At 39.4% G+C, this 26676-nt stretch overlaps 2 protein-coding genes across 3 annotated transcripts; both read right to left on the reverse strand.

Moving 5' to 3' along the window:
• Positions 1-1708: 1708 nt before the first annotated feature.
• On the reverse strand, positions 1709-15782 carry fhl1b (four and a half LIM domains 1b). The gene is made up of 8 exons (XM_077546275.1): positions 14358-15782; positions 11860-11990; positions 11560-11631; positions 5033-5198; positions 4775-4949; positions 3234-3403; positions 2985-3171; positions 1709-2537 (listed from the first exon to the last, which is right to left on the reverse strand). Exons 4-8 carry the CDS (start codon positions 5186-5188, stop codon positions 2386-2388), a joined length of 840 nt encoding a protein of 279 aa, XP_077402401.1. The 5' UTR covers positions 5189-5198; positions 11560-11631; positions 11860-11990; positions 14358-15782; the 3' UTR covers positions 1709-2385.
• On the reverse strand, positions 12692-26289 carry LOC144036028 (sodium/hydrogen exchanger 6-like). Of its 2 annotated transcripts, XM_077546273.1 has the most exons (17): positions 25875-26289; positions 25159-25358; positions 24665-24742; positions 24356-24432; positions 24161-24273; positions 23213-23318; positions 22936-23037; positions 21026-21167; positions 19677-19782; positions 19511-19599; positions 19305-19418; positions 18058-18169; positions 17158-17311; positions 17030-17060; positions 16869-16957; positions 16226-16331; positions 12692-16146 (listed from the first exon to the last, which is right to left on the reverse strand). In XM_077546273.1, exons 1-17 carry the CDS (start codon positions 26164-26166, stop codon positions 15841-15843), a joined length of 2217 nt encoding a protein of 738 aa, XP_077402399.1. In that variant the 5' UTR covers positions 26167-26289; the 3' UTR covers positions 12692-15840. The 2 variants fall into 2 exon arrangements, with proteins under 2 accessions (XP_077402399.1, XP_077402400.1); XM_077546274.1 differs by lacking the exon at positions 22936-23037 and having other exon boundaries at positions 14491-16146; positions 25875-26287.
• Between the last annotated feature and the right edge of the window lie 387 nt (positions 26290-26676).

Below are 26676 nucleotides of genomic sequence, written 5' to 3' on the forward strand. Positions count from 1 at the left end.
ACTATTTCAGATCAAATATATTTCAGCTAAATAGCTAACTAAGATAAAAAAAAAAAGTTTATTAAAAAAATAAAAAATATTAGAAAATGAAATACTGTGGTACTTAAACGACTCATTTGAAAATGTATTATACATAAGTTATATAAATGTATACTCCTGAAAAAAAAATAAACAAACAAATACAAATGTATTGTACATACAAGTTAAATACATCAGAATGGTACTTTTTATTTAAAAAAAAAAAAAAGACTAAAAATGAGCATTCTTACATAAATTTGGCTTATTCTTTTGCATACCACCAGAGGGAGCCCACGTAGCACTACTGCCAGAGCCGTTGATAGAGAAAGTTTGGCCAACTCTGTTTCAGCAGCACTGTGATTGGTCAACTGCTGGTCACATGCCAAACGGACGCCATGTTGTTACCCTGCCGAAACCGAGTTGGCCAAACTTTCAGTCAACGGCTTTGACTACTGCTACCGTACAGTATCACATTTACATCATTAATAGAAATCTAACGCTACATCTCTACTGATCAATTTATGATAAGTAAACCATAAAACAATATTGGAGGACTTTTTCTTCTTTTTTTTAAAATAAGGAAACAACCTTGAACTTGAGGTGGAGGCAGACAGTAAACTGATCCAAGGTCGGGATGAAGACGTGAGGTTCCAACCTCCAATGTGTGCAGCCGGCAGTGAATTGGGCCACGTTGCCCCACAGGCTGAGCAGAGGCGCTGTACCACCATAAAGTACACACAATGTACATTTTAACATCAAGAAGTTAAACAAACACTTCTCTCCATGACGCTGTGTTTCTTATTCAAACTTGATATATTATGTAGACATTTGATTTGATTAAACCTGACTTCAACTTGATGACCTTCCGTGCATATATGGCATTACAGCCCAGCGTAGGAAATGTTTACTGTCAAACTAAATGTCAGACCTTGCATCATTGAAGAGGCAGCATTGCTCAGCAGATTCAGAGTAACCACCATGTTGAATATTTTGGCTTGAAAAGTCATTTCATTTGAAAACTAGAAAAAAAAATGCCATAAAGAGGTAGATTTAAAGTTTATACATACGGGCAGTGATTACAGGGTGACATACAGAACATTGTAACAAAATTGGTACTTACCGGTTAAAGGTTCCTACTTCAAGCTATGCTGTTTTCCTACTGTGACTCCAGTGGATTAGACTGTGTTGAGCATGCACAGGGATGACAGTCGGCAAGCAGTGACGCAGAGAGATAAAGAGGAACCGATACACGTATTGTACACAAACTTTATAGTTGACATCAATCATTACCAGAATAGGCTTTTATGTAATATAAAAATAAATCACTTAGTTACTATACATCTACCTAAGTAATTATTCAATTAAAATGTATTACACACAAAAACTGACCGGTGTAAAAGATGACATTCAAATGTTTTCACTTAATAATTCAATAAAGCTGAACTCTACTTACTGTACTGGATTAAAAAATAAAATAAATAAAAAAGTTTAAGCCATTGGAACATTATGCAGTTTTAACATTTAGCAACATACCACTAGAGGGAGACCACGTAAAGCTAGCAGCACAGCAAGTTTGGCTAACTGGCTGTGATTGGTCAATTGTTGGTCACATGACATACGGGCGCCATCTTGTTACAGGAATGCAGGCAGATATATATATATATATATAACAAAAACACTGGTTAAAGAATGTATTACAAATGTTTATTTTTTCAGGATTGCAATTATAACAGTTCATATTTCAAATACATGAGAAACAACTGTAGTATAAAAAACTTGATTTCAAAACAACATTAGCAATAAAGCTAATCTTTAGTTACACGCTAATGGAACAAAAGCGTTGAATAAGAATTAAGATATCATTTTGATATGAAGAGAGCTTTTTTTGTTTAGTTCTCAGTATGTTGATGTCATTTAATGCAGTCTCACCAGGAATGGAAATAGCAATAAATATCAACCAGATGGGAGTTTGAGCATTTTTGTTTTTTTAGTACTGCACATCATATTGCCTCAAAATCTTCCCAAATGTGTTTATTTCCACACATATGTATATTTGTCACCAGTGCGATGAATAATCGCCAAGTATATTTTTCATTCAACGGGCTGGCGTGGAAGAGGTTCTCACTCAGCTTGTTTGTAAACCACTGCAATGACCAACAGATACCTGTAGATGGCGGCATTGCATTGCTTCTCTTTGCTTTGGATTTGAGGGCAGCACAGCTTTTGAGTATAAAGATACAAATCAGGCGGTTATTAAAGTGGTTAATATGTCAATGGCAGTCATTGAGCTATAGACGTCTTTAACACCATTGTCTAAGCGCAGCCAAACGACAGGGGCGGTTCCGCAGAACCGAGGGTTTTAGTTATCTACTTGTCGCTGCAGTCGGAGCACAGGATGTCCCGGCCCTTAGCTATGAAGGGTTTGTTCGCCAAGCTGAGGGAGCAGCGCTTACAGTTGAAGCAGTATTCGTGCCAGGAGCTTCCCTCGTAGCTCACCACGTTCACACCTTTGCCAAAACCTGAGCGGAGAGGAAAAAAAATTAAAAATAAAAATCGCTTTTACAACATCCTACATTTTCAACTGGTGAATATGTTCAGACATGTTGGAAGCTACAGTATTTAAATACATTCGAACATACTCACTAATACGTTCAAACATACTTGCGAGTACATTTGAACATACCAATACGTTCAAACGTACCTTTAGGCTAATTGCTACAAACATAGCATATTTCCCATAATGTCACACGGTATTATGGCAAAATATGCTATGCTTGTAGCATTTAGCCTACAAGTACATTCAAAAGTATTAGCGAGTATGTTCGAACCGTTGCTGTGGTGAGATTGTTTCCCTTATGTATAATGATAATAATAATTTTTCCTAATGTCAAATATGTGCCTTGGCTCAATGACGGTTTCTTAAACCCAGTCAAATATTGAACGGAGGCAAAAAAATAAAAAGGAACCTGTGATGGCCATTTGGCAGCCGCTGCATTTCTTGGCCACATTGCTCTTGTAGCAGTCGACGCAAAAGACCTGGTGGTGGTGTGTGGTGAAGCTGGACCCGGCCAGAGGTTTGGAGCAGGAGCTGCAGACGAAACAGTGGCCGTGCCAGGGCTGCTCCTGGTAGTTGACTCCGCCGGACATGATCGGCTACAAAACAATTAACCGACGTCACTTTTGGATTGCCGCTTTGTCTCCGTTTGCTCAATTACCTTTTTGCAGGAGACGCAGATCTTGGCAAACTTGTTGTCGTAGCAGGGGCTGCAGTAGACGTCGTTTCCTTTGGCGATGAAGCTCTGCGACGCCATTGGTCGCTTGCAGTGGCAGCAGGTGAAACACTGGTCGTGGAACGAGTTGCCTTTGTAATCCACGCTCTCCGTGCCTGCACATCACCGTGACACATCGCGGGTCAGACAATGAATGGGAACGCCTTGCAGCCGTTGCTCCAATCCAAAAATTTGATATGTGTTTTATAATGTAAAAAAATAAAAATAATGCACAAAAACATACAGTAATGATGTCTACTTTCTTATTCAATTCACTGCATATTGTATTTATAAGACACCCATGAACTCAAACACATTGTTCGCCTTAAGTCCACCTAGCTTGACGCCAACAAGCAATGCAAAACGCCATAGACGAGCTAACAAATAGCATGAGTGTGGCACCCCAACATTCAATATACATTATCCACAAAAAAACAGGGAGTAAATGGGGGGGAACAAATCCTATTTAAAAAAAGAAAAAAAACTAAATGTTAATAATTATTGAAAAAAAATGGGAGAAAATCAAACGTGCAACTTTGCTTGTGAATATGCATCAACTGTAGGTTTAAGTTGTAATACCACCATTTACCACTAGACGACAGATATGGCTTAACCCTGGAGAACCCAAGAACCCTTTTCTTCTTTGGAAAATTATGAATTATACATTAAATGACTGCTATAAGTTCACTGAACACCAACATATATGTTTTTTCAATGTTTTTTTCAATTTATTCCCTAATTTAGGATTAGGGCGAAATTTGGCCCTTTGGGATTTAGGGGTATCATTTTGAAAAATCAGAATAACAAAAACTGCCAGTAAACTATTTAGAATTTAAGAAAATAATCAATCAAATACACAGCTACATTGAACAATATATATTTTTTGTTTTATTTGTTGCATTTTAGCCATTTTGTTAGCCAATATTCATCCACTAGATGGCCCCATGTAGGGGTCAGAAGTGGCACTCTGGACTTTTGAAGTTAAATTTGTAAAAAAAAAAAAGTCTTTGTTATTTGAGTAGCAGAATTTATAGGAGCCAAATTTGACCCCGTGGGTTCTCCAGGGTTTTAATTGCACTTATACTGCCCTAATGTGAATATTTTTTGTGGATTTGAAACAATATGCAGGACAAACATATATTATCAATAATATTAACATTTTGAGTTCGCTGCTTTTGTGAAAAAACGCATAAAATTAGTTCTTGCGCTTTATGTTTTCTTTTTCCTTTTCACTGGAAAGAAACAAAGTTATGAAAAAGGATATATTGGAGCACATATTTTGTCCATATTCTGTATTATCCTGCCCCCTGGTGGCCACACACCAGAAGACATCACAATGTCCATTGAATTAAAGCAAAGAAATGTGTCAAAAACTATTCATTACATAATTTTTGCATGTTTTTTAGTGAAGTACAACATTTTAGAGTACTATTTTCTTTTCTTTTCTTTTAAATAAAACATTCCAAAGCCCTTGTGTTGCTTCCTACCAGCGAGGATGGGTTTATAGCAGACGAAGCATCGTGGCGCCTCTTCTCTGGAGCAGCACTTTCCACACAGGATGCGCTCATCCTTGGTGGTGAACGGCTCCTTGGCCAGCGGCTTGTAGCACTTGGCGCACCGGAAGCAGTCCTCGTGCCAGTAGCGGCCCTTGTGGCTCAGCTCCTGACGAGAGTCGGCCGGCGTCACACGACATCCGGGTGCCAAATAATACGGCATGCACGCGAGAGGACGTGTGGACAGGACACCTTGGATTCCACGGAGATGGGTCGGTGGCACTCGACGCAGCTGTTGGCGCAGAACTTGGTGTGACAGCGCACGCACGCCGGCCGGCCCTCGTTGCGCACGAACCTCCTGCCGCCGAGGTCCTCGCGACAGTAGAAACACTGCACGCTGGCTGACATTTTTTCATCTCTGAAGTGGCGGCAAAAACAAAAGCAACAAACTTTGGTTGGATCAGAAATTCAGTCACAATTTTGACTTCAGTAGCATATTAACTCATTCACTGACATTGATGGCTCTAGACGTCAAAAATTCATTTGAACTATTTCTATTAGTTTCACTTTTTTTCCCCACTTTTGTTAACAAGAGTATGAAAACCTAGAAAAAATGTATTGTACATATAGAACGGATATAATTTGTTTTGATTAATCTTGAGTTTAAATAATTAAGTAATCAAACAAAAAATAAAATATTAAAAAATTTGGGGCGACAGACGATTAAATTTTTTAATTGTAATTAATCGCATGACTTAAATAGCTAACTCACGATTAATCACAAATTTTATATCTGTTCTAAATGTAGAATATTTTTTTTCTAGGTTTTCATACTCTTGTTATCAAAAGTGTGTGTGGGGGGGGGGGGGGGGGGTGAAACTAATTGAAATAGTTCAAATGAATTTTTTCACGTCTATAGTCGTCAATGGCAGTGAATGTACCCAGTGTTGGCTTTACATCAAAACAAATTAAGAACAAAATTTGATTGTAAATTGACGTGTATTACAGCACTGTGCCATTATTTAAAATATTAACAATGGTTAAGGTTTTGGAAAAATGTAAAGTACAAAAAAGCCAAATAGTGTGCCACAATAATGTAAAGACACGTCACGTCTTGATTAATGCTGCCAAGCACCACTAGAGGGCGACAAAGATTTTGCTACTCAACACCAGCAGTGATCCCACCTTATGCGCGAGACAGTGTGACTTCTTAATAAAAAAAAAAATTAAAAAAAAGTGTAATTTTGTAGCATTTCATACACACTTGTGGTTGACCATATTTAAAAAAAAAATAAAAAATACACACACACAGAGAAATAATGAGCCACACTGAGTTAACAATGAAATTGAATGCTGTTGGGTGCACCTGGTGAGATGAAAAGTGGGTGTGGAATTGAATGGAGCACGTTTCCAACAAGGTCATTTCAAGTGCAGGAATGCTGTGTGCTTATTTTAACTTTCTGGCCGGTGCTCCAATTTTATGCGCCAAACTAAATGAGATGTTTCTCAGCCACAGACTAGTGTGATGTACCAACTGCTGCCAACAGAGGGCAGTGTACACCCAGCCCATACTTCAACTCAACCCCATTATTCAACATTATGAAATATTATTAAGACCGGTTGTTCTTTTGAGTTTAGGTAGTTGAATAAAGACAAAGTTTAGATATCAATGAATAATTGTGTTTTATTATTCACGATTTCAACATCAAATCAATTTTCCCCGTAATCGTCCAGCCATAAGAAGACATGATAAAAATGCCATCACTCACATATGGACGGTATCAGGTTCCCACGGGCCAATCGTCAACAATTCGCCTCAACACACTAACGTTTGAGAGTGAACATGTACGTGATGGATGTGTGACTATTCACTGTATGCTCACATGGAGAGGTGAACGCATAAAGGAATGCCTGCTATGGCGCATGTGGTCAGATCTGGATTGCAGACGCAGAAACGCACACACAAGTGCACTCACACAGAAAACACAAAGCCACTCCCAAGAAAACAAAACTCACAAACCTCGTGGTCAGCTGCATGCCAGGCTGCCAACAGACTCACAAGGTTTTCCTCTTTTCATAAAAATGTGACGGAAACGCTACAAAAGCATTTCAAAACGTTTCTTTTGCCCAACAGTGTCTCTAAAAGTTGGTTTACTATAATTGTACAATTGTGACATGTCAACGTAGCTTAGCTTAGCGAGTGTCAAAGTGTTAAAATGATGCCTGTCTAAACCTTTCAGATAAGTGTGAACTTGAAGAAAAATATCACTGCAATGGAGCAACAGAAAATAGTGTCAAGTCCCCTCAAAACGCCAAAGTATTTAATATATATAATAAATGTATATGGAAAGAAGTGTCAGTGGCAACTTTTCCATCTAAACAATTTATGGAAAGAAGTGGCAGCCATGTTGGCAGGGGCAACTTTCCCATCAAAACAATGTATGGACAAAGGTGGTGGCCATGTTGGCAGAGGGAAGAGTCCCTTCAAATGTTACAGAAAATAGACGCCAAAGTATTTTAGTTCCAGAATTGGCCGCAATTTGCCACAACGCCAGTAAATGGCGCTGCAACGCCATCAACAGACAAGAGGTTGGTCACGCTTTTCTGGCTTGGGCTGCTCTTTTGTCGTCGAAAAACACACTTTACAGTAGACTAAAGGCTAAACAGCGAGTCAATGCGGCGGCCATGTTGGTAGGGGCAAATTTACCATCAAAACAATGTATGGAAAGAAGTGGCGGCCATGTTGGCAGGGAGGAGAGTCCCTTCAAATGTTACAGAAAATAGACATTAGCTTAGCATCCGCAGTCGGCATGTAGTTTAAAAGCAGCCTGTTGAATCGAGTTATTTATTAAATCTGAGTACACGTTTGTTGGTCATGCTATTTTTGTTAGAGTACAAAACAATAATTTTGTACTTTATTTGTTGTTTTTATCCCACAGGAAAAAGTAAGGGGATGTACTGGACAGCTGGCTCTACCAGATGAGTCCTTTCTCCAATTAGTCTGTTAAATGAGTTTCCACTGTAAATTCAATAGCTGCCTGCAGGCCTAATGTTAAGTGTGCTGTAATTCTTTATTGTTGTGCATATTCCCTGAAGAATGTCATTAGAGCTTTTATTAAGGCGCCTGAAAACACTTCAATTGTGATATAAATTGCACGGCATGACTTCTTCAAACTTGCCCATTCGGCTACAAAATTAACTTCCTGCTTTTGGACCCCCTACCTGTTGTTTTTGTTCCCCGCGAAACTGTGCAGACCAAACGCAATCACGGTCTGCAGCCACACAAAGAGGTTGAGAACTTGATATATGACAACAACACCTACAGTATCTGATGGGAACTCTTTGCTAACAGGAAGCCAGCCGGGAATTCCGCGCAGGTCGGAGGGAAAAATAAATCACGTTTGGGTGACATAAGCTGACAAGTCTCAACTTTTGTCCTCCCCCTCTTGTCATAATAAAGCCTGTTTTTAGGGCCGATAGCTATCATTATCATGCGCAGCTAAGTGCTAATGAAAAACTCCCAAGTGAGTGTGCCAGCATGTGTGGTCCTCCTGCTTGCTTGTATTCAGGAGGTAAAAAAAAAAAAAAAAGTGGCAAGAAAATGACGTGGTGGACTCTTTTGTATTTTCCTACTTGGGCATGGAATGGTTGGAAATATTGATACAGGATACGTGTTGGACTTGGAACGGAAGTTTGTCGTCATGTCTGAGCAACCTGAGAGTACAACGACATGAAATTCACAGCCACCCCGAGCCATCTGACGCCGTACGGATTTTTCACATTTGTCTGCACGACATCTGTGTCGGGCCCGCGTCTTGTTGGCATGAGCTTATCGGCCAAGAATGTGCTGGAACACACAGAAACAGGAAGTCTGCATCGCAAGAGTGTTGGCACGGTGAAACGCACAAACCAACGCAATTTTTTTATCATATTGTGAAATATTATTACCATATTGCAGAAAATATTTATTCGTGCAGTTGATTTTTACATTTCTTCAAATAATTATCTAGGCAGGGTGTGTTTACTCAAGTGCAGATGGACGAGGTGTCTATTAGAGGGTAGGATTTAATTTGGGTTACATCACTGTATGTAAGACTGGAAGGGAGGCTTTTATTTTTATAAAATTATAATTTTGAATAATAATGATGTTTCAGACCAATACAAGTAATACTTTTAATATATAAAAAAAAAATCTTCCCCCAAAAATGACCTTTATATCCCAATACAGCATTTTTCAGTAAAATTGTATGAAATGAATGGCAATTTTCTATTCTTCTGATTTCTAATGACTAGTTCCTGATCGTAAACCAGCCTCAAGTATCGATATTTTGAAACAAGGACATGTATCGGCCCGATGCCAATGCCTGGTATCTGTACTCGCCCATTTCCACAAGTTGTGTCTGTAATATTTATTACAACAATTAAAATGGAGGATTTGGGCTCACTTTTGTTTTTCTTTTTGTCAAGCTTTATATGTTGAAAAATAATTATAGATTTTTTTAATTACTAAATAAATTGACATTTATTACCACAAACAACAGAACAAAAGTAGCAAATAGGAGTACTGGTATTGATTCCCAGATACCGAGAATGGAAAGTGAACCGGTTCTGATCTGAAAGACGTCCGTCCATCCCTTCGTACCACAGCAAAAGCTTAAACATCAGTTAAAAATGGTGGACTCAGACGATGATGGCAAAATGTTCACTATCTGCCAATCTAAAGAGAAGTACCAGTACTAAAAGTATGTAGTATCGCTTCATTTTTGCCAGCTTGGTATCGAGGTACTTTCATAGTATCGGTACACCATGCAGCCTTACTTCCTATTCTTACAAAAACTAACAACTATTACACAATGTTTTTAATATCAGGTTTACTTTTCCATAAACGCGTTTACTTTTCCATAAACGCGTTTATTTATTTGTCACCAACAAGACAAATTCCAGCAAGTGAAAGGAAAGAAGGCAAAAAGAGCGACAAAGACTTTAGCAGCTGTCTATTAGCAATTTCCTTTTGCGGTAATATCCTCGACGTTCTCCGCGTGTGCGTGCTAGCCACCCGTCGCGGCTTCAGCCTCGCCGTAAGAGAAAAGGAAGGCCTTTGAAACATCACAACATGAGCTACTGCAACTACTGTCGTGAGGGATTTCAAAGTGCACAAACTATTCCACATAAATCTACGACACACTAAACACTGCTGCCAAGCACAAAAGAAAAACAAAATGTCCTCTTGGAGCGGCAGATGATTTAAGCGTTTAAGCAGAAAGTTGGACGCGCTCGCACATTCAGGAGAAAGTCTTGGAGGGGACGTTGGTGAGGCCTGCACAACAACTTTGCTCATCCGAGGCAAACCATTTTCACAGTTTGCACAAAAGCTTGCCAGGATATATTTTTAAAAAGTCCAGCCAAATGCTTGCTTTAAGCTGTTTCCTTGCCACTTTCAGTACAGTAAAACGAGACATAAAATAAAGAATTGACACGTTTATCTAACATAACGCAGGACAATTTGGAGGATTTTGGAAAATATTTGTGATTTTTTTTTTTACCCTCATATTACGATCTCAATTTATAATGCGATTATTTTTTTCTAAGTCCTCTTTCCATTTTTTTTTTAACCAAACACAAGCAAGAAACCATATCAAATAAATGTTTTGGGTATGTTTTGTTAGGCTTATGCTAAAATAAAGGCAAGTAAGCAGTTAATATGAAAGACATTATGTATTTCAATTAGACTTTGATTTGTGGTCTTTTAAGTGTTCGCAACAACAATTTTTCAAAATTCTACCAAACAAGTGTGGCGTGTACATAAGTCAGCAAGTCTTAAATCAGATTACAACAATAATGCAAACAAATGTGCCTTTATCACTTCAAATTTTCCTGTTTAAAAAAAACAACAACCCTGATTTTAAATACAGAATCTTGAAACAAATGGCAGAGCAAAATACAAATGTTTTTTGTGAATTTTTTCTCAACTGTATTTGACCATAATCGATTCTGTGTTTATGGTAGCTTGGGTCTAAACATGCGAAAATTGCATTTTTCTAAACCCAGTGGCTACATACATTTACAAGACTATAATCCACTCCACATGCTTTTTTTTTTTTTTTTTCTTCAAATGCGGCTATTCTGGACCTCTTGGAAATGAAAACGTGCTTGACCTTAATCTTGTCCCATCATCACCGCTGCCTCCACTTGACAATGAAAGCTCCATAAAATGATTCACACTCGTTTGTATTCGCTGGCGTGAAGCCGAGTTTGACGTGAAGCTTAAGAAAATGGATAAAGTTTTACGAGGCAGTGATGTCGTTTACTCTGCTGTACTTTAACCTTTCAAACTGGCACCAGCTTTGAGGCTGAACGTGAATGCAGTATCACTGCTGCTGACTGCAAGACATTCGTGTTCATACTATTTTTTTTATTTGCATGGTTGTTGCAACCAGTTCTTGATGAGTCTACCCAAAAATGACTTAATGTCCAGTACAAAAATAAATAAATTGCTGTACAGGAATGTTAATTGACCTTTGTGAGCATTTTCTTGGCCTCGACACTTCGATTAGTGAATGAGGAGAAGAGGAAACGTGTTAACTGGAAACAGATTGCAAGGCTTCCAAAAGTCGAACACACACACACGCGAGCGCGCGCGCACACACACACACACACACACACACACACACACACACACACACACACACACACACACACACGCACACACACACACACACACACACACACACACACACACACACACACACACACACACACACACTTGCAGAATTACTTACAGAGACAACGCCCATGAAACTTTAAAGGCTTGACTTCTCTTTGAATTTGGGAGATTTTTTTGCAAGGCAAGTCTGTAAAAAAATAAAATAAATCATCATCATCAGAGAGCACTCCATTATTTCCAAATAACACACATGCGGCAAATTGTTCTCATCTCTTTATGAATATTAATAATCTGACATCACACGACAGTGCGTTCCATTAGACGCACACTTTTCTGACAAAAAAAAATCGTTAGTTTAGTATTTTTTTTCTTCCGAACATGTTTTTTTTTTCCTCACCCTGGTCCTCCATCTTACCGGGTGAATGTCGAGTCGCGTGGCCGCGGATGCGCGTCTGGCTGCGGCTGTCGACGAGAGGCGGGACTCGGTGCTAACTTCGCACCTCCGGCTTCACCCTAAACACGTCTGCTGCTTGCTGGCTTCGTTTGCTACAAATAAACAGAAGAGGAAGACCGGAAAGTTGCTGGCAAGCTTAAAAAATAAAACCGAAATACGACTTCCTTCAACTTTCAAAATAAAACTTTGAAATGATACAAGCATCCCCGCCCCAAATATAGGCTACCAATTTAAGTGTCCTAAAAATTACTTACTTTTACATTACTCTATTACCAATTGTGCTGATAAAGACAAGGAAAATTAAATATCAGTAAAAATGTAAAATACATACATTTCTGGTCTTATAAATGTTTAATATGTATGTTTCTGGAATGCAAGCAGAAGCCAGAGCACCCAGGATTCAAACCCAGAAACACAAAACTGTGAGGCAAATGTGTTAACCAAACCTCTCGTCCACCATGCTGCACAGCTTCATACAAATGTTTATTTTACTATTTTTTTTAAAGCTGTTCACATGGCTACATTGTTAAATAAAAGATTCATGACTAAGTAGAATATGAATTACCGAGATGTGTGCACTCATTTTGCAGCTATTTTGGCCATTTAGTCAACTGAATAGCAAATTCTCGGAGAAATGATGAATCACAGATTTGTGCATCAGATGTTCGCATGCATAATTTAAGCACAAATTTGTACATACTGAACTCACCTGAGTATAAGATGCATTCTAGCAAATTCCGAACTCCAAGGAGCAACCTGTAATCTAGTTGTAGTGAACTGCACTGCGTCATACTAAGATATATAGTTTTTTATTTTTATTTTTTTAAATATAATTTGGTGACCTTATTGAGCTCCAAGAGAGGGATAAAACATTGCCAACACACAACGGATGACCTCACTCCATCAAAATACACTCCCAGGATGAGAAGAAACAATGTGCAGTCTTTGACATTCATTTCTGGTACATTTGCAAGTTGCCAGACAGGAGACCAAAAATATAGAACGACAGAACAGGAGGGAAGAAGTCAGTCAAATATTTTTGGAATATTAGATCACATTTCATAGAAGAAGAAAAAAAAAAGTTCACATATAAACACATTTCTTTCATGCCCACAAAATTCAGTGCTCAATCTCTACAAACAGCAGAATCAGACTTCTTTTTCCAAAATATATTTAGGTTGTGGTGTGATCACCATGACAATAGTAGTATAAATTAAATCTGGATGTTTATTAAATCATTTACACGCGATGCAAATTGCGTGGACGATTGTTGTAGAAAAGCTTAATTATGAATACTGCTTCAAACAAAATCAAAACAAAAACACTTACCGAGAGATTAAATAGTTATCAGAGTAGCGCATATTAAAGACAAAAGTCACTCTTACGGTGTTGACCAGCCTGCTCGGCACAAAGACGACAGGACGAGTTTCATCCACCAAACTACAGAGATGTGCAAAAAGCAGACGAGTGGCTGAGAAAGAAACTTTTCAATTGTTCCAGTAGTGTTTCCATTACACTTTTGCGAAATACTTCGACACGTCTCATAAACCACCTCGTGGGAGCGTAAAAACGTTTTTGTGATATTTGAGTTTTTTTGAAAATCATGCGTTTCCATTACCAACTTGATTTTGCGCAAAACTTGAGGGTAATTGAAACGCACCTACTGGAACCTCCAAAGTCCAACACAAGACAAGTCAGAACTGCTTTAGGATCATTGTTTGTGATATATTGATGTTTTTTGATCACTGTCATGCTAGTCATTAGCTACATGCTATTTACATTACAATCTTCTTGTTGAAATTTATGCATGTAATTCATATTAAATTCTGCTCATTTTGTACTGAGCTGCCAGACGCTTTCCTTTAGTTATCATCACACATGTTGCCATCACAAAAGCGCCTTTGAAAGGGAATTGGCAAATCTTTCTTCCACAACATTTTGGGTTAACTCAATTCGTTTAACTTTGGAGGTTCCACCGTTTGAAAATTACAAGTAAATACCGGTACAGTACGTATACTCTACAATTCAGTAAACCTTACACTGTTGTACAATGCTATTAATTCTGATGACATTTTGTTCATCCCAGTTACACTTAAAATTGAATGAAACCAATTGCACTGTTCATGTTGAACGTCAATCAAAAATGATCACCTGACTGCACAAATCAAATGTACAAATCTTCACTGAGGACTTCAATTTACATTTTAGGCACTTGAATTCACAATAGTTGAGACTGCCCTCATCCCAAAGACATGGCAGTGTGTGTGTGTCAATCAGGTTAGTAGACTTTTTTTTTTTTTCAGTCACATGCTTGTAAATGACGTTCACGGGGGAAGCTCTCATCGTAAGAGGCATCTTGCTACATCACACAAACAATTTCTTTTTACACACAGACACACAGTTAGGAAACTTTCTGAATGAAAATCCCCCCACCCCCCCTCATCTCTCTACATTCGTACCTCACGTGGGATGACTCGGTCGTGGTGTGTATCGCCACTGAGCTGTCCTAACTCGAAAAAAAAAAATAAAAATCATAATAAAGAAATATCAAATCACATAGCAAATAAATAAGTCAATAAATAAATCCATGTGTGGAAGTTGTCAGTTTTTATGTAGCTTCGCCTCTCTAAGCACTGACTCTGCATCCGGGAGCTTACATGGATGGACAGTACCTGACCTGGCGTGTGGCGAGTTCACATCCGAGCCTACAGTCACCAAGAACTCCTCGCAAAATCCTCACATAGCTGACGCGGACCTGTCCACGTGAAGATTTGAAGCGATGAGATACAGTGAACGCAGATGATTATTCCAGTCGTTAAAAGGTGTCGTAATTAAATTAAAACGTTAATTACGTGACCGAACAGTTTGTGCAGGTTCGGTGGGTTGGTCATGCGGCACAACACGCGTTGGGTCTGGGAAGCGAGAAAAGTAAAACTGCAGAAAAAGATTTAGCAGCATTCAAGACGACCGTTTAGTTCTCAGTCAGGTGGCGAGTTAATTTAAGAGTTGCTTGATCAAATAACGCTAGCAAAAAAACAAAAAAAAGTGCTGAATTTATCCAATTGAATATATATATATATATATATATTTTTTTTTTTTTTAGAGGGGGGTTAATATTCTTAAAAAAAAAAACTTCATAAAGTGGCAGATTTGCGAGAAAAAAACTCGGAAACTTGCGAGAAAGTCTGGACGAGGTGCTGGATTTGGTCCACCAGGAGCTAACGTAAAGATATGTTGGTGGGTAATGAAACACCGTTTATAAAATGAAAAGGCAGGATGGAGACAATTTCTCCCTAATTTAAACTTTACTCGTCATACGCGACAGCTAGAGCGACCACACTTCCTGATCCCCGATCAGCTGACTAACACTAACCAATCAGAAGCGAGCATAATTTAGGTAAATGCAAGTGAAAGACGGAGATAAGCAGATTCGACATATCACCTTAGCTACTTGTACAAAAAATTACCAAAATATATGAATGTGTAAATAATAATTCTGGAAACATAAATGTACAAGTAATTTAACAAATTAACTTAAAGGCTAGATCCTCGGGGTGTGGACCTTCGCAAAGCGAGGCATCCTCGTCGCTGGCAGTATTCACAACACTTCAAAGTGCGAATGATAAACAAGACATAGTCAATTACTATCCCCTTATTTTTAAAACCTGACCGAAAAGTATTGGCACAAACATTCGAGTAGTATGCTACGTGTATTTTTCGTAAGTTTCTGAGTTTTTCTCTCGCAAATCTGCTACTTTATAAAGTTGCAAATTTGTGAATTTTTCTTGGAACATTGCACCCCCTTCCCTCTAATTTTTTTTATTTATACGTGGTCCTAATACGCCGTCGTACAATTGAAAGTGAACAATGGGAGACAAAAAAAAAAAAGAACTTGGATGACGTTTTCCATGATGACAACATCCCGCCAGTGCAAACCTTTTCTCACAGTCTGTGCCTACGAGGATCCGAGCGGGGCGGGGAGGGCGGCGGGGGCAGGGTGACGGTGGTCGGGGGATCGGCCGGGTCGTCCATGGGCAGGACCAGGCGGGTGCCCCGGATGGGCACCTCCTGCTCGGCCAGCGCCAGTTCGTGATCCAGGCCCTCGGCGGCGGCGCCGGACGGCCGGTGGCGCTTGACACCGCTGGAGCCCGAGCCGTCCGTGCTGACGGTGACGTCGGCGTACATGGAGCCGACGCTGGCGTCGCTCAGGATGAAGTCCGAGTCGTCCTCGTGGAGCGGCCCTTCGTTCTGGGGTGCCAAGAACAAAATCATTTCAAGGACTTGAAATCTAAAATCTAAGCACTTTTCACTTCACAAATTTCCGAACCTCGTACGCTTGCGGGCTGGTGAGGCACCGCGCCAGTGGCCCGCAACAGGCGGGCAGGGTGGCGGTGAGAGGGGGGCCACTGTGCGTCAGGAGGGGTTTTAGGTAGCTGCACAAAAGGTGTCAAGGACCTTAAATATTTGAAAAAAATGCAAAAATAACCATAAAATGATACCAATGCCTAACAAGTGCATAAGTGTTTTGTTTTTTTATCCTACCCCACTGATGGAAGTTTTCTGAGAAGTTAAGGAACATGCTCCTCAAAAGTCCACAAAATGACATGTGATGTGCCACAGGGATCAATTTTAGGCCCTTGTTGTTTACTTGTATATTGTTGGCGTTGAACTGAAACCTCTTAAATTTAATTATTTTCATATAATAAAAAAAAAATCTATAGTACTGGTCAATCCACACGTGAGCGTTATTGTTACAAATAAATGAACAACTTAGTGTCGATGAGTGGTGGGAGGGGCTTGATTTGAACCACGGAAAGGACTTTGTTCTGCATTTTATGTTTGGAAAAAAAAAAGTTCATTTGATAAAGTGTGTGTGTGTGAGGTAGCTTCCAGTGTCTCTTACAAATACTTTAAAATGTTTTTTTGTTTTTTTTATGAAACGACCAGCTCTCATCCACATGAAAGGATACTTGTGGTCAAAGTTGTACCAGATCCTGAAGGGCCAGGCACTCTCATGCTTGGTGGTCCTCCTCTGTGAGCCGTCCAGCATTCCTGAACCCTGTCAGGCACAAAATTCCCTCACTTTTATTTTTTTTAATTTGACAATGGAAAACCAATAGATGATAATTACCGGGTGGTCTTGATCAGAGTCCACACCCACGCTGACAGGGAAGAAGAAAAAAAACAACAACAGTAAAGTAACTTTGGAGTGGGCATATAAATTACAGCTAGGGAGACGTCCTCGTTTGTGGCCCTTACGGAATGCTCATGAAGGACAACATGGGCATGGTGCCGCCCCCGCAGATCCACACGGTGAAGAAGACGATCAGCAAGGTGGTGGAGAACATCATCTGGCGGGCGTAGGTGGCCGTGTCTCGGATGGACAGCGCGAATGTCATCGCCCCGCGCAGTCCTACAGGACAAGTGACAAAAAGTGTATAGAAAATAGATCAGGTGTCGGGAACCGACCATCTATGGTCAACAGGTGCGGCTCAAGAAACTAGATTACTGTGCTAAACTTCTTTTATTACAGCAGTTCAACTTAAAATGGGAAATTCGTATTATAAAGAGTCACTACTTCATGATTCAATTTTTAACATCAAATGCTCTCATGGTATTACTGAATATAAAGGTGTAGGTCAACAAATTTGAATATGGTAGACTACAAAGTTAATACAAATATACACACATAGACATGCAGAAAATACCCAAACCCACGTGCCACTCTAAAAATAAATTTAACCTTTAGAAATACTGTTATGAAAAGCTCAACAATATTACACCCCACAAATAATAGATAAGAATAAACATTTGCAATTGTGCACTTGCGATAAAGTTTTCAGGTTACCCTGTCATTCAATATCTTAAACAACACTTCCCTCTGCTGGAGCAAAGCGGCACCGTCAGATTGTGAGCCAATTACTCACGACTAGTAGTGGGAAACAATGCTACTATGACAGTTGTTCTACTAGTGTGCTGAACTGTCTTACAAACAAGGACAAATAGCCTGCTAGCGGACTTTAAGTTGGATCTCAATGATATTGAATTCACGTCCAAATGTAAAAAAAATGTAAAATAGCAATAGCTGTTAATACTTCTTTTTTTTCTGTATCTGTTCTTGGCCCAGTATAAAATGGCCAGTGGTTGTGGACAACATACCTGCAAACATCATGACGTGCTGGAAATTAGACCTGATCTTGTTCTTGCGGCCCAGGTTGAGCAGGAAAGACAACGGGTAAATGTTTGCCGCCCTGCCCAAGAACACTGAAACCTGAAGTCGTATTTGGGTCAAGGTTGAAGAAGTGAGAAAGGTATGCAGAAGGACGGGGAACAAAATCACGGAAATAACGTCACAAGTGCGTACGTCTAAATTCACACTGCATAGTTCAAGTGAAAGAATTCAGGTTTTCTAGTGAAAGCTGACGTAATTGTAGTATTTGTCATGACAGCATAACCTGAAAAAAATAATGTACAGAATCAAATATATTTTGATCAAAACTGAGCTTTTTTATTTATTTTTTTTAAATGTATCGGATGTGCCGATGCAAGTCAAGTTTAAGCATGCAGATTAGATTTACTGCGCCTTTTGAGCTTGATGTAGAAAATCCCATCATTTAGTGACCTGTACTGTGCACACCCATGTTTGCATCAAATCATGAGTAACAGCCAAATTTCAGAATGTCATTAGCGTGCTTTCCAGGGTACAAATTAGCAACAACAGTTAATTTTTGGGTGAAAAACTGCAGTTTGTTTCCTGTGCTCACGGGCCTTATGTTTGACACCTGTGATCTAGACCAGACATGGGCGAACTACAGCCCCCGTGGGTCGAACTTGTCCAACAACAACAAAAACAACATTCAATCGTTCCATCTTGTCCTTGCATTGTTTGGCATGCGCAATCCTGACTAAATCTTAACTATGGCAAAAGTGACAGATCAGACCAGACATTCAAATCTATGGGGAGTGTGTGGGAGGGTCATATCAGACCAATGAAACACTACACGATGTTTAATATTTAGATTATGTAAATAAATCCATTTCCTGAACTGCTCATTCCTCACAAGGGTCATATTATTGTTTATGTTGATGCTTGTGGTTATACGAATGAGCATTAAATGAAGTCATCTGCACATGCAGGTTGTTTCATGTATTCAGTCAGTGTAAACGCAGCCATGTAGGATATGTGTCACCAGAAATGCACATGGAAATAACACAATTAAAAAAATGGAATTGAGCACTTATACCAGCAATGTAAATCCTGCTTACATTCTTAGGTTGGATGTAGCCTTTAGCTACATGCTATTTATAACCAATTGAATCCCCTTTGTTGGCTGTTTGATTGTGGAAGATTCTATTTGTGTGATACTAATGCACATTCCGAAAAAAAATCTTCAAGTCAAGGATACAAATGCGCCGATGATGAACAACGGGTTGAAGACGTGCGACTGAAAGGAGAAGAGCGTCAGGCCCATGTAGGAGAAGATGAAGTTCTCTGCCAGGAAGTTGAGCAGCTCAAACAACTGCGTTGTGACAGGCAGACAAACGCACACATGACGTCAAGTGGCGCCGGCATTCTTTGTAGGACAACATGCCCCAGTTGGCGTCCGCTCACCTGCTTGGTTCGATCCTGTGAGTCACGGGACAGATTGTTGAAGGTGTAGTGAGCCTGAGTGATCCCGCAGAACAGCACGGCAACCACGCCTGCATTCACAACATTGCGTTACGGTTGAGCGCAACATGACAACCACCAAACGGTAAGGATGGGAACGTGACGGCACCGGTAAAGCCGCAGGCCTCGGCCAACAGGAAGGTGCTCCAGGACATGAGGAAGAAAAGTGCCGTCTCCAGCAAGGGGAAGTCCCTCAGCTTGGTAAACTTGGTCACGTGATGCAAAGTTAAGAGAAATCAGCAATCGCAAGAATAAAATCTGCAAGACAAGTCAGGAAGTGCACACATCAAATTGTCGACTTCTGACCTGACTTGACACACAGAAGCAAAAGTAGAGCTGCTCGATTATGAAGAAAATATTCATCACGATTAATTTGGTAATAATTGAAATCGTCATTAGGAGAATCATTTGTTTTTTTGGTACAACACAAGAAAATGTTTAAACATGTAAAAAATATTAAGACAAATAAATTTGTTTGAAACACTACAATTATGCAAGTTCCTTTTGAACCAAACAAGATTGATTTAATTAGTTATTTGAAATTTTTAAAAAGTACAAATATATACTTTGAAACAACTCAAAATGAGAAAAAAAAATTATGATTATGCTGATTTTATAATTGTGGAGTGTAATAATTGAAATTGTAATTGAATTTTTATTAATTGCACGGGCCTAGTTTCCATATTTATTTATTTTTAAATTAAAAAAATATATTAAGACAAATAAATTTGTTTGTAACACCATATTTATGCAAATTACTTTTACTAAATGTATTAAATTAGTTATTTTAAAATGACAAAAAGTACAAATATATACTTTGAAACAACTCAAAATGAGTATTAATATTATTTTTATGATCATGCTGATTTTGTAATTGTGGAGTGTAATAATTGAAATTGTAACTGAATTTTGATTCATTGCCCAGCGCTAATTTCCATCTGACCCACTTTTTCACATCATGAAATCATTTCAAATACAGTAATTTTTGGACTATAAGCCGCAACTTTTTTCACTTGCATTGGACCCTGCGGCCAATACAAAGGTGCGGCTTATCCATCAGATCACAAGCGGGAGCACCATAAAGGATGCGCAAGAGCGCCAGGCAGAGCAAAACAAACCAAGTGAGCTCAAATACAGTAGGAGAGACAGAACGAGAGCGAGACAATTTGCACCCTCATTATGAAAAAGAAAGTAGCGGAAACCCGGTGCGGTAACATTAAAACACCTGTGGCTTACAGTCGGGTGCAGCTTATATGTATAACAAACTCCAGTATTCCCCAAATTTAGCTAGCGCGGCTTATAGTCAGGTGTGTCTTATAGTCCAGAAATTACTGTAAATATTTCCGAAAAAGGCATTCTTAATTATTGCCACTACTTGATGACTGTGTTTGATCTGAAATCAAGTCCAACAAGCACACAAACAGGTTTGATTGCATGTTGCGATGACGAGAAGGATATGAGCGCCGTCACCACACCGGTGGCCACGCCGAGTGCAAACGATCCGCTGAAGACGCCCAGGAAGATGCCAAAGGACTTGACCATGGCCATGGCCTCGAAGCTGTGGCTGTTGTCCCCTGCCGGCTGGTAGGCCACAATGGAGCTGAAGGCCAGACAGACAGCATCAACGGAAGAACGCAGTCAGGCGCCAACCACGAGAGGACGAGAAGATGGACCCACATCAGATTAACTTGAATCCATCAATGTTTCATAGCTTGTGATTAATTAAAGCAGTTTAAAGCATGTGGGGAGGGGGGGGGGGGTGATGATATATGATGGCGGCGTTGTAAACCGAGGACCCCCAATTTGGTTAAAAAAAGAAAAGAAATCCCAAAGCACTTGCATTAACTGCTGTTTGGATCCAACAGTGATCTAAAAGGAAAAGCAGATCGGTTTGAAATGTGGATATTTCCTCAAATAGTGGCCTCTGTTCAAATTAGTGTTAATTTTGTCAACGAATACTAAAGAAAAATAATTTTGTCAACACACATTTTTCACCTGACTAAAACTAAACTAGACTAAAGCCCTCATTAATAAACAATAACTGTGAGTCGGACTAAATCAGTGTGCATTTTCATGCACTTCACTTAACAAAAACTGCACTAAAATCTATGGACATTTTAGTTCATGAGCAAAAACGAGACAAATATTATATGATTTTGTAAAATCTTGTCTCTGCTAATCATGTCTGTGTCAAGTGACACCCCCCCCTTTCAAATCTTGCAACATGCACATACAAATGGGACAGACAGGGTGGATTCACGGAGAAGGGTAAAAAAAAAAAAAAGAGTAAATTATAGTTATAATTTAACATCAATCAACGGCTATAACGTTCCAACAATAATGTTCATCCGACCGCTAACTAATCCTGGCTAACTTACTAGCTCATAGCATAAGAGCCATAGTAGCCACTATAAATGTGTGTCAAATTGTTTTTCATCAAAGAGATGGAAAAAAGAGTAAATTATAGTTATAATTTAACATTAATCTTCATCAATTAATTTTACGCGAAATAGATTTAGATCCAAAATGTTCAACATAATCTGCTGACAAAAAATATACTAATGGGGTGAAATGATTGTCCTGACTAAAACTAGAAGTTTTTGTTGACTAAAACTAGACAAATCAAATTATGGGTTTTTGGAGTAAAATAAAGACTAAAATACTAGATTTTTGGTAGACTAAAAATGGACTAAATAAAAAGGGGATGAGGTTGACTAACTGCGATAAAAACTAACAAGCGTGACTGAAATTGGACTAAAACTGAGACAAAATTTTAAAATAGATGATGTCAAAAGTGAAAGCCCTGCAGGAATCTTGCTAAGCCAGGCCGGTGGTCCAGGACGGACTGGGAACCCAAATCGGCTCGGGAAAATATTCATCAACGTGGGCGGGTGCTGTGGATGACGAACGACCCTCACTTAAATAAATGCCTTACCTCAACTAGTCAATTTTCGCTATAGTTTCAATTCTAATTTGGTTAGACAAGCCAAGCAATGGAGAACTGATTAAAAAAAATTAACTAATTGAGAAAAGATTTGAATAGATGCAACGCATCTGTGTTATGTGATACGCGGAAAGTAACCTAAGCAGGGAACAATTAGCTCTGCCTACAACTGCGTTGCATTATTGAAGAACCACAAATAAAAGAGGCAAAAAAAGGACGTCTCCTGTTACCGTTGCAACAATTCTCCATCCAAGTGAAAGCCTCCCCTCAAATAGAGGTCGCCTTCAAAAAATAAACGCCTGAGAAGAAAAAAAAAAAAATAATAATAATAAACGCCTGGTACTCTTCTCGTGTGCACTTTTTGAGGAAATATGAGTCATCGTGTGTCACCACCGCAAGCAAACACAAACACCCGAGCACCCACCGAGGAATGACTGTCTGGTTGCTCGCCAGCCATTCCTGCTCGCCCTCGGGCCGCACAATTCGGGCCCCCCTCCTACTCTGCTTCTCCAAGCGGAGAAGAACGCTGCATGCATACGTACGGGGGGGTGACGAACGACACCGATGGATGGATGAATGGAAGGCCGGCAGCGGGATGACAGGGACTCGTGGTTAGTTCAGTGGAGGATTTGCTGACACGTTCGTTCGTGCACTTGTAGGAGTTTTTGTCGATTTTTCGCCGGGCTGTGGAGGAAACTTACGACGAGAGGACGATGGCCACGGCGTCATTGAGCACGCTCTCCCCAAAAAGTAAAGCGTACAGGTCCACGTCCACCTTCAGCTCATTGAAAATGGCCAGCACTGTCACTGCAAGGCAAAAACGAAGAGAAAAACGCTTGAGAACAAGATTTTGGAAAAAGAAATATAATAATACGAGCGCTGTGCCCAAAAAAAATCCATTCACATAAGAATCACGATTTTCATGTACACAATACAATTCAGAATCGATATAAAATGTCCCAAAATCAATTGTATTTTTTTATTTTATACTATTAAAGCTATAAAATCTATAGCTAGCTACAGAGTCGCAGTTGTGGTCCACGTGCCGTTTTTGTGGAAAAAGGCACTTTCGTTACAATTCAAAACTTAATAAATGGGGGAAAAAAAGATACTTTAATGTTTCCACTAGTCATTTTGTCTTGCAAAGGAGTAGATCATGATGATTCTTTGCAATCCAAAGGTTGAAGCAGAAATCATTATCAATCGAATCGCAGACCCAAAAATCAGAATCAGAATGGAATCATGAGACAGTCAAATATTCCCACCCCGAGTAAATCCACTAAAACGCTATTCCAAAAATACCAATTAAAAAACACTCAGTGACTCTCTCCATTATATGTCTGTCAGGTCTTGAAAAAGTGAGAAGGTTGATTTTATTTAACTTTTTTATACAAAGGTGAAGCTTTCCTATTTATATTACAGTTGGGAATGTGGCATTTTTTTATATTTTATATATAATGTGTTTTATGATGTTGAAAATCTGAGCCAGGAACTAATTCAAACAACTACGAGATTTCCTATGGGACAAATATATTTTTAAATGAGAACAAAAAAAGAAGTCAAGCAGCAACTTGATTGGTGCTGAGGGGCGATAAGAAAAATCCTTATGCTTCAAAAGATGTTTAGTTTTTTTAATGCCGGCGTTGTACCTGGGTCTGTCGCAGACACGATGGCTCCGAAGAAGAGGCAGTCGGTGAAGTAAAAATCTCCGGCGAGCTGGCCCACCACTTTCATGAAGGACACAAATCCATACATGATGAGCCTAGGCGACATTACGGGAAGACGTCACACACTGCCAGGCACGCTCGACTTACAGCTTTTGTCAATATGAAGAGACCACTTACCCAATTATAAAGCAGGAAATAACCGTTCCCATGAAAGCGTAGGCCAAGATGGAGCCAATGTTGCGGAAAAAATGTCTCTGACACACACAAGGACAAACATTTATTAATATACCCGACCTACAAGTCAGTCTGAGGTCATATTAATAGTACAAAAACAACACAATGTTGGTGGGCAATCTACAACTTTTCATTACATTAAACGTTTTTTTGCAAAATACATTTTTTTCATACAGTTTATCACAATACTTTTGTCCACATACGGTCTCTAAAACAGCTAACTTTTAACAACTGTCCTTAAGACCACTTTACCCGTTTGAGACTGTAGCCAGCATGGAAGATGATCGGGGGCAGCAAAATGTTGAAAAAGACTTCTGGGTCAAAAGTCACCTGTGAAAATGTAACAGATGATAAATAGTGTTTTAGTCAACTTCGCATAGTTATTCTGTAGTTCTGACAATTTGAGATTTTTTTTCTCAGGTTGTCAATCCAGACAAATTTTTGCCTTCAGTCCACAAATACAAGCTTGCTAGAAAATAGATCAAATGCTGCCCACCCCTCAACTCATCCAATTACATTCAGCCACCTCCACGGCCTCCCAGACAGTCGATGTCAAACTCCAACAACATCATTATTATAAAATAATCCATACAAATACAATTATGTACAACCAGAAGTAGTGATTAAATAATAATCATCAGCAGTAGCATCATAATAATAATGAAAATGTTAAATATATGCTAAAAACAATAGCATAAAAAAAACATAAATAAAATATAACAAATGATACTAAGGTTTGGCCTTGCCTTTCTCAGCATCTCGTCGTCCTGTACTTGGCGGCCTTTACCGCGGCTGACTTCGCCCTTCAGGGTGTACTCGTAGAATCGCCCGCTGACATTTACCAGCAAGGTGGCAGGACTGGCGTTCACCGCGCAGCCCTGCACCACGTCGCTCATGCTCGGGGGCACGTGCACGCCGAACCGCAGGATCACACCCACCAGAAGGCCTTTCAGTGAGGAAAGAAATACAAAGTCATGGTCAAAGTTTATGTGAACCCATTAGTAGTAGTAATGCTTTGCCGCCATCTTGTGGCATCTATAAGCTATTGCAAACAGAGTGCTTCTACTTATTTTTGCACAGTATATCCTACAAGTGTGTGCCACTGCCTACAAGTTTGTTTCATAGAAATATTTACTGCAGTCGACATTTCAAGGTTGAAAAGTACGTAGAAGACACGCTCGGTTACCACCGTACTGTTTTTCATTTAATACCTGTAGTTGTTTTTCCTTTAAGTACATTAAGGATGAATATTGTTTTTCTTAGAATTATTTATTTATAAAGGTGGTTAGTTGGGAGCTAATTAACGGCTTTTTCATTCATTTCAAAGGAGCAGTCAAAGTGCTAGGGCTTTCAAATTAGCTTAGTGCTTCAGTATGTGACGCTAGCGCCATCGTTAAGCGTCCACTTAGCTCGTTAGCTTAAGACGGTGTGAATGCTTGGTTAGCTGTAGGCTATCGTTTACCATAAATCATGGCAAGTCCCGTTTCGTGCAGGAACCTGAAGCGTCTGTGCTTGAAGAGCCAAATGGTGAGAATAGTGAGCGTCAGCAGCATGATGAAGATGAGCAGGTTGGCACTGTCTTGGCGGTGGCTTTCCTCGGCCAGCCTCTCCGTTGCGACGTTGTCCATCGCGTTGCTCTCGCCTCTCCCGACGAGGACGAAAGACAGCAAGGCCAACGGCATCTGCATCTGCAGCGACCGCAGCACAGTCGGGAACTTGGCGTCAAGAAGGAGACTTGTTTGCGTCGACGCCATTGTGGCGGTCGCTCGCCTTTCGTGTAGTAGCACAGCGCAATGACCCCGTGACAGACCAAAACAAACGACATCGATTTCCGACCAGCTGTCAAAATAAAAGTAATTCCGGTTATTCAAAATAAGACTCAACGCAGAGATTGCAAAAAAATAAATATTTGTCTATGTTACGTAATAAAATAAATATATATATAAAAAATCTACCACAGCGCAATGACCCCGTGACATACCACAACAAATGGCATCGATTTCTGGCCTGGTTTCAAAATAAATTAAAAAAAAAATATATATATATATATATATATATATATATATATATATATATATATATATATATATATATATATATATAATTATTTTTGGGATCCACCCATGCTGGAGCATACAATATAATACAATTATTGTAGAGTCCCGATGCAGCCAAATGAAATGAAGTGAAATAATTCAGCAAGTTGTGATGCACTGTAGTTAACCCCTTATTTCCATACATTTGCATCCATTTTGACTCACAAA

The sequence above is a fragment of the Vanacampus margaritifer genome, chromosome 16 (genome assembly GCF_051991255.1).
Source record: "Vanacampus margaritifer isolate UIUO_Vmar chromosome 16, RoL_Vmar_1.0, whole genome shotgun sequence".
Taxonomy (NCBI): Eukaryota; Metazoa; Chordata; class Actinopteri; order Syngnathiformes; family Syngnathidae; genus Vanacampus; species Vanacampus margaritifer.

Excerpts from the sequence above, each read along its gene's own strand:
- fhl1b (XM_077546275.1), bottom strand. The coding sequence starts at position 5,188 with ATGTCAGCCAGCGTGCAGTGTTTCTACTGTCGCGAGGACCTCGGCGGC. Across the intron at positions 3,172-3,233 it reads TCTGCGTCTCCTGCAAAAAG|CCGATCATGTCCGGCGGAGT; the intron begins GTAATTGAGCAA and ends ATTGTTTTGTAG. Across the intron at positions 2,538-2,984 it reads CTGCCAAATGGCCATCACAG|GTTTTGGCAAAGGTGTGAAC; the intron begins GTTCCTTTTTAT and ends CTCTCCGCTCAG.
- LOC144036028 (XM_077546273.1), bottom strand. The coding sequence starts at position 26,166 with ATGGCGTCGACGCAAACAAGTCTCCTTCTTGACGCCAAGTTCCCGACT. Across the intron at positions 19,419-19,510 it reads CACAGGATCGAACCAAGCAG|TTGTTTGAGCTGCTCAACTT; the intron begins GTGAGCGGACGC and ends GTCACAACGCAG. Across the intron at positions 16,332-16,868 it reads TGGTACAACTTTGACCACAA|CTACCTAAAACCCCTCCTGA; the intron begins GTATCCTTTCAT and ends CCTTTTGTGCAG.